At 32.5% G+C, this 8,905-nt stretch overlaps 1 protein-coding gene across 1 annotated transcript; it reads right to left on the bottom strand.

Moving 5' to 3' along the window:
- Positions 1-356: 356 nt before the first annotated feature.
- LOC139865938 (uncharacterized membrane protein At3g27390) lies at positions 357-5,853 on the bottom strand. Its single transcript, XM_071854048.1, has 9 exons — positions 5,554-5,853; positions 5,308-5,416; positions 4,766-4,961; positions 4,449-4,582; positions 3,466-3,754; positions 2,823-2,929; positions 2,559-2,736; positions 746-1,194; positions 357-659 (listed from the first exon to the last, which is right to left on the bottom strand). Exons 1-9 carry the CDS (start codon positions 5,651-5,653, stop codon positions 515-517), a joined length of 1,707 nt encoding a protein of 568 aa, XP_071710149.1. The 5' UTR covers positions 5,654-5,853; the 3' UTR covers positions 357-514.
- Between the last annotated feature and the right edge of the window lie 3,052 nt (positions 5,854-8,905).

Genomic DNA, 8,905 nt, shown 5'->3' on the forward strand with positions numbered 1-8,905 from the left:
CATGTAGTATCGGTGCGCGGTTGATAGCGCCATTGCTACACCCTTCAATGCTACCAATACTAGCAAGCGTCCTTGCTTTAGCCAAAGTTTATGTGCCATTGTATGGCATTTTTCATTCACGGAGCTTTAATCGCACTCTCAACCGATCATTTTCTTTAATTTTGTTTTTAATTATTTTAATTATAAGTTTAACACTAAAATAATAGAAGTGTCAGTGTGATTGTGAAGACATATGTCATGAATACTAGTGTAGTGTGATGAGAAGGAAATGCTGAGTTCGCGATGATGTGATACATTGTGGTTGTGAAAACATATGTCATGGATAAGAGTATTTTATAAAAACTAAAACTAAGAAATACCATAAAAAAATCTTTCCAATTGTTTTTTGTTCTTTTGAAATAAAAACTCTAGAACACAAGTGTAGATCTACTTAACTTTTGTACAGCCAAAATTAACAAGAAAACCAAAAAAGAATATGAACCCTTTACATTATCATCAAAATTTCAACTTTTTGTTAAACACTTGCTACTGATCTCATAGACATTGATCTTGCTGACCCTTCCATAGCCATACAATATATGATCAAGTTTTTTATCACCTGTCTATACTTTCTTCTATACGTTGGCAGCTTCGATGCACCCCGCACCAACCCAGTCATCCTGCCAACATCAAACAAACCCATAAACAATCACATTTTTTTAAAGAAAAAAACAAAACATTCAAACAAACAGTTTAGTCAATTTACCTTCTACCTATCCCCTGAATTTGAGCCGCTCTAAGCAGCTCATCAGGTAGATAACTACCATTATCCCAAGATTGCATACGTTGAGAGTCACTTCCAAAAAGTACCATTTTCTCCAAATACCTTATTTCACCTTCACTTAATTGAATCACTTTGATTTGTTCTTTGATAACCAATATAGGGTGAAAAAACCAATCCAATAATCTGTCTTGGGGACGATTAAAATTCGTTATTTCAAGTCCATCTCGAAGAACTAGACCCTCGGAACCAACTTTGATCGAGTGAAGAAGAGTCTTGAAGAATGAGTAACAAGGTAGTCCGGTACTTATAATGGCTGATTCGTTTCCTTTTTTGGCGTTCAACCAATCGTAAAGTTCGGTTGAGGTTATCACATTGGAATCAAGTAGTTCTTTTCCAGCAATTTCGGATGATTGCATCAAGTTTCCCCAAACCTGTATATATAACACAATATATGGATCATGTTACAATATGGATTGACCCTATAGGGAGGTTCTACCGGCTCGCTCGATGGGATAAAGGCTCGAACACATGCCCGTATGGATTGTGGTTCGATGTCCCCTAGTTAGCGGTTCGGGTTTCCGCCCGAACGTGTGTGTGAGTGACAAATGAGAGTATTCGATGTCAAAATTGCCGTTAAAAAAAAGTGTAATTGCATCAAAGCTAGCACCTTTTTTTCGATAACTTTAAGAATTTTTATACACGGGGTTTGTGATTTCTGTTAGCTAATCATGTTTAATTATTGATCCAAAAAGAAAAGATTCAAGAAATGTTCTCATTTGAAACTAAAATGCTGTTGAAAAATGAAATATTTGAAGAAGTATGCAAAGTTTCTCAACTCCTCAAGAACTTAAGTTAATAGCTTAACATGATTGGGCTTGTTATTGCCCATCTGAGAATCCTAAAAAGGAACCAATATGGGCCCATTGGTCAATTACAGGTTTAAACAGGCCCATTTGAGCCTCGTAAAGCATGGACCAATCTGGGCCATTGGTCCAGTACAGGTCTAAAGAGGTCCATTACTAAAAAGAAAATATTGAAAATTTGTATTTTTTTTTTGAACGGCAAGCTTGCATCAGCGTATCATTTATTTCAACGACACTCATCATTTGCACATACACACGCGTTCGGGCAGGAAACCCGAACCATATTACAGGGATCCGAACCTTAAACCATCCCAAGGGGCAGGCGGGTCGGATCTGGGTCCTGAATAGGTCGGCAAAACCTTCTCATGGGCAACTCGACTTATGGTAAGTAAGCCTACCACGAGTATTTTTAAAGAGTGGAACTCGAACTTGAGTCCACTCTCCCCTTGCCCTGGCCCCACCTAAGTGAAACCAAGAATACCAACCAGCCACTGCTATGTTGGTTGAAAATTTGTATTATTTCTATTACATACTTGGTATAAAGTTTAGCATTTTGGTTTGATGTTTTTTTACCTATCAATAATATATTTATTAAGACCTTTTCAATCATATCTTAACACCTCTAATACATTTTTAGTTATACACACTACGTAATTTTATTTTCTCGAATAAACAAAGAGACCTAATTCAGTATCATTTGACATATCGCATCCATTTTATCTACGTTAACTTCCACCAATCATTTTATGACATTAACCAATTAAAACTTAAGGTCTACTTTTAGGATTACAAGTTTAGGCCCACATATCATCTTTCAAAAAGCAAATAACATAAAGAACATGATTTTATTTAACAATTATTATTATACTTATGATACCAGAAATGCATATTAGTTTTCAAGAAAATTTCTCATGAGTAATGAAAATGGTTACCTGCACCATCTTAACTTCTCTTATAGCCTCCCTAACCGATCTTGACGATGATAACGTAGGCATCACCATTACACCCGGAGCCTGCATTGGGAGCCCGCTTTGTTTCGCTTCCGATGAAAAACTACCTCCAACTGAAATCGCTGGTGAATGAGAAACTCTCTTCTTTCGGTATTTTGGCCTACAATTTACTCCAGATGTTAAGAAAAATTGTTACCTCGATAGAATTTTCAAGTGAAAATACAATAACATAGAGATAGCTCTTACTTTGGGAAAACAGAACCTTCTCGAAGGTACAACCAATCGTTCGTATACTCATCAAACTCGGCAACCATTGCAATCACATAAGCAACACCCCTCTTAAATGACCTTTCCTGCATTTCCAACCAAAAGCTGAATTTTTTCCTTCGGACATGCAATTAAGGTCAAACTTGCAGTGTGTGTGATTAAACAGAATGGTTAAGCGCTTAATGATTCATAATTTGAATTATTCAAAGGTCTCGATTGAACTTCGTTCTGAATGACAATAACGTGTTTGATAATATTTACGAATGAACACTTTAATATTAGCATCTTAACCGTTTACATGAATAACTAAATGAATATGGTTAAGAATGTATAATAAAAAGTGGGTGTGATTAATGGTTAAGAATGTATTATAAAAAGTGGGTGTGATTAATTGTTAAGAAGTTATTTCAACTCTGAATAGTTCAACACATATTTTTGTTTCATTCTGCACCACTTGCCATTAAGTGGTTATAAACAAACATGCCAAGTGTTGAACGATTCATCATTTAGCGTTGGGTCATTCCATTAAGAGGCAATCAAACACAACCAGAATAGTTACACGAAAATTCTGGATTTTGTAACTTTTTCTGAGAGTTGGTATCAGTAGGATTCAAGGGCAAACCTGATATACTACAGCTGAGCCATACAAGCCTATGAAAATGCTTGAAACGATAGCCAAAATAACGCTTCCAATAACAACAATGGGCCACACAAGAATGGTTAAACCAGCAATGGGTATGCATGCTGTTTCCAAAAACGGGCCTTCTCGACTAATTAGATCATGAATTAGCCTTTGCCACCCTTTAAATAACATGTACGGACTCTTTATTACAGCAATCGCAGTGTAGAGAGGAACATCGATAACTAGTCCTAGTAATCCAACTATTATGCAGGCTGGCACATGAATGAACCTGAAAATTTGCAACTTCTTAAGTTCAATCAATTGTAACATATCTAATATTCAACTTCAAGATTTTATCTCACTACTTTTCCCGACGACACTTTTCCCGACGACACAAGTCGTCGGCATTAATACCGCAAAACGACAAAAAATTCACCTCATTGTCAGATTTTTCGGGCTTTTTTGTTGACTAGGCTACCCCGACGACATGCCTTCACAGTATCGTCGCTAATAATTTGCCCATACTCCAAAATAAACCTTCATAACTAAACTACTAATACCTTGAAAATGTATAATCTTTACTAGGAAAGTAACTAGTTTGACCTTATTTGTCAACAAACTTATTTCTTTTATATAACCTGGTAATTGTGTAAAGTAACCAAAAGATTTGGAATTTAGCCTTTTTGTTAAGTTGGTGAACAAGAAGATGAATACCAAAAATAGAAACTAACATAAAGTAAGTTACTTTTTTTTTGACAAGCAAACTCACACACCCATTACATGAATATATGCAAGAAATATAGCAGGACTTGAACCATTAACCTCTTGGTTTAAAGGGTCACCACAATACTGCTAGACCAATGACCCTTTAATAAAAGTTAGTTACTGTACTTTTTATTTTTATATAAAAAAGAGCAGCACTTTATAAAAGATAATAAAGATTGTTGATCTTTTTCCACTTAATGGAATGAATGATAACATACCTAAGAGTTTGAAGCTCGTTTGAAGAGGGGGTCTCGCGAAGCTCTGTCAAGTAAAGAGGGTAAGAATGATAACAAATGTCCGCAAAATCTCGAACAACTGTGCAGCTTCCCTTAATTGTTCCCCATGTTCCATCCTAATATCATTCCCATATTGAAAACATCATAAAGATGTGAACTTTATGTAAAAATTTATATCCAATAATGTAAATGATATATGTAAATATGAAATTTAACAAGTTAATTAGGGAAAGATTGTTTTTTATATATTTACAAATATTATTCACATTACATTATCAATATATTATTCATATACTTACCACAATGGAGTGGTAGAACTTGTGTGATTCATTTTCTTGTCTAAAGGCTTCAAAAGATGAAACTAATGGAGTAAAGAAACCATAGCCAATGCCCACAAGAACACTGCCACCTATGCTTAGACTCAACCAAAGCCCAAATAAAGGAGGCAACCCAAACAAGAATGCTACTTTCAATGGTGCATCAAATTTATGAGTCCTGTCATTTAAAATTAAACTTATAATTTAAAAAACATGAGATAAAATATATCAAATTTTCAACAAATATATACAGATGTCCATTTGACCCACATCCTTATGATTATAAAGTTATCTCAATACTGCTAGACCAATAACTCTCTAGTGAAAACAAACCCTAGTTCTAATGAGAAGAAAAAAGAAACAGAGCAAATCATCCATTTTATCTTTTTCTTAAAGACAATAAACAAAAAGGTTGACTTTTTTAAAAAATTATTAATATTCTTAGTACTTAATATATCATAAATTATATATATTCACAATAATCTAACATCCATATAATCACATAAACCAAGCAAGAAACATACTTGAGAAGGGTGTATACAGTCCAAGCAACATGATTAGGAAACAGAGCTAGAATCACTACAACATTTCCAGTTATCAAAATCAAAGCAGCAATTGGGCCCACTAATAAACCTGCATCAGTTTTTCATACATACAAATACAAATACTAATTAATCAAAATCAAACAGCAATAAAAGATTATCATAACAATAACATATAACATAACAATTATGATTCAACCAAACAAAGAAAAGTCAAAGTAGACCAACTTTTAAGAGCACCAACGAACAACGCAGAACAGAAGGCGAAAACGACGTAGATGATCTTCAACCAATCAGGTAACACGTTTAGCATGCTTCTTCTTATCATCAAACACCTTAAAAGTTGAAACCGATTAACTTAACGAACTCGTTTTGTGTTGTGTATAATCAATAAGATGATGTTGACATAAAAGTTTATATAAAGATGAACTGATAAAAAGAAGAAATCAAATAAAAAAATATAGATATTGGAATGGCTTCCAGGGTTTATGGGAATAAAATTTTGCTGTTGGTTTTTGTTTGGAGTATTGTTATGACTTGTAATCATGTCATGCTTATTTGGTATTTGTATCTTGTATTCAAATGTCACTTTAGCTTTTCAACTACTATTGGTATTAGTTATCGTTCTTAATAACGACGATAATTTTTTTATTATATTATCTTATTATTAATTAATTATTAATATTAATATTAAATATTAATACTAATATTAATATTAATATTAATATTAATTAATAATAATAACAATTGTAATTATAATTATATTTATCAATAGTTTTAATATTTTTAAATTAATTTATTGCCATGACATTTCCATGAGGTATTAGATTAAAAAAGGAATTTTTAGATAACTTAAATTTCTTTTTATAAGTGATTAAAATCTAACACTACATAGATATGTTGGCAAAACTAATTGGTAGCTTTTAACTTTTAGCTGATAACTTATGAGAATGTTTAAAAAATTAGCTAGTAGCTGGTATTATATATATATATATATATATATATATATATATATATATATATATATATATATATATATATATATATATATATATATATATATATATATATATATATATATATATATATATATATATATATATATATTTTTGGAGTTATCTACTGTAATTAACTAATTACTACTGTTATTTTGGGATAGGGGGCATTTTTTTAACTTAATGATACACTATTCGGCTAGCGTATAAAAATTTAACAGGAAAGTATATTTGAATGAAAAATCGATCATCATAAACGTGAACAAAAGGCATAAAAACCATAAGCTTAAGAGTTCGGCGAACAGCGAACAAAGACAAGATGAGCGGGTAGCGATGAGATCTAAAAGTCATGTTCCGAATTTTAAGGAGTTGAGGGGTCAATCTTCGAATGATAAGGGTTGACCCACCAATCAGAGCATGACGCGTGTCATTTTTTGAAAGAGAACCTTTGACTTATTCGTCAATAAATAGGCCACCTGGATTCTATTGATAGGCACATTACATCATTTTGTCAGAGCTGAACTTTCTCTCTCTACATGAGAACTTTCTCTCTCTAGATAATTGATCAAGTTTGACCTTAACTGGATTCAAGACAAGTATTTGGATCCGGTAATCAACGATTTTCGAAAGAGTTCAAGAAGACCAAACCGCTCACCGTTAACGTGATTGTTATTCACTTATTTGCACTAGTATCTGATCCTCTTCCGGAATTTGGTACAATCAGAACTTAATGAGTCAATTGTACGGAGTAACACGCTAATTGTCACATTAGTTAGGTTGAAATTGAAATTCCAAATTGGTAGGTTCATGGATTAGCCATATTCATTTGAAATTTTTAGTCGTCTTTTTCATAATTAAAAAAGGGGCCCCTGTGAAGTTTTCCTTGCTCGATACTACTTTAAGATATCTTTCATATTCTTACAAAAAGAAAAAAAAAAAAAAAAAAAAAAAAAAAAAAAAAAAAACTCTGGTCACACTTAAATTATATGTATTTTAATTTTCGAAATGAAAATTTGTGGGTACAAGTAGAGTCGTGGTCATGTACGTGTTGGTGGCAGCTAACATCAATTCGGTCAAAATAGTCATTCGCCAGAATGACTTTCTTTTGCTCCGTAGTATTCTTCTAGACACGTTGAATTTAAAAATACGTCTATTTCTATCCATATCAATGTATTAATTGATATTAATTAGTTGTGGAGCACTCGTTTCGCACCGGGGGTTCCATTTTAATGAAATAATAATAGAAACCATGTATTACAATATTTTAGAATATTTTTAGTGTTAGTGATGGAATAAATATTTTTATTGTTAGTGATGGGATAAATAATATTTTAGAATATATGTATAAAATGGGGGGGGTTCGATTTGTATTTTAATGAAAGTTAGGGGGTTGGGTGTGTGAAAAATAAAATATTAAATAGTACTATAAAATGGGGGGTTCGATTTGTATTTTAATAAAAATTAGGGGGTTGAGTGTGTGAAAAATAAAATATTAAATAGTACTATTCATAACTAATAAGACAAATTTTGTCTATTAATTATATTAGTAAAGTAATAGTAATAGTAATTAATTAATGATTTTGGTTATATAATTATTTTATCCCTTATATACTAAAAGTTATGGCTTATTGTGTAGTTTTAGTTAATTTAGATTGTAGTTTCAAGTTTGCGTTCACGCTACAATCAGTCCCTCAAATTTGGCTCACTTTACACAACAGCCCCCGAAGTTAAGACTTTTTCAGGGATACAAAGTGTAAACATATAATTTTATTAAAATACAAGAAACTAACTCCCACGAATTTATAACAAGCCCTATCTTCTCGCTCGGTGCGAGTTAAATTTTTTCGAGACCACAGTTCAACTCGAAAAAGTCTCACGAACCCAACGGGACTAACTATACGCGAAACAGACACTTTTTAAAAAACGCTTAACACAACGACAACCCGTATCTTTCTGTTCGCCGCAAGTTAAATTTTTCCAACATCATCGTTACACTCGAAAATTTTTTATGAACAAAACGAAACTAACTACGTTCGAAACGGACACTTTTTTAAAAAACGCTTAAGACAACGACATCTAAAACGGCGCTTAAGACATGGGCCGTTTTCCCTCTGTAAATACACAACGCTACGTTAAATATGAATACACAGGCCGAAAGCCCCCGCCGCATCGCGCGGGCCGGATCCGGACTAGTTATAATTATAAATAAAACTATAATAATAATAATAATAATAATAATAATAATAAGAAGAAGAAGAAGAAGAAGAAGAAGAAGAAGAAAGAAGAAATGTTAACTATACATTTTAAATGTTGATTATACATTTTCCAGTTGCGGATCTAGGAATCATAGTCACGAGTGTCACTAATTAAAAATTCAAAAAACTTTACACTATCTAATGGTAAAAAAAATCTACACTATTCAGTGGTGTCACTAGTTAAAAATTTAAAAACTTTCCATAATATTGGGTATTTCATTGATAGCACGCCCATGACATTTTCAATCTTTTAATTTGGTAATATGTTACGTGGATGAATTGTTAAATGAAAATGTGATGACATGTAAATAATATAATGACGATGTATTT

The sequence above is a fragment of the Rutidosis leptorrhynchoides genome, chromosome 9, assembly GCF_046630445.1.
Source record: "Rutidosis leptorrhynchoides isolate AG116_Rl617_1_P2 chromosome 9, CSIRO_AGI_Rlap_v1, whole genome shotgun sequence".
NCBI classification, from domain to species: Eukaryota; Viridiplantae; Streptophyta; class Magnoliopsida; order Asterales; family Asteraceae; genus Rutidosis; species Rutidosis leptorrhynchoides.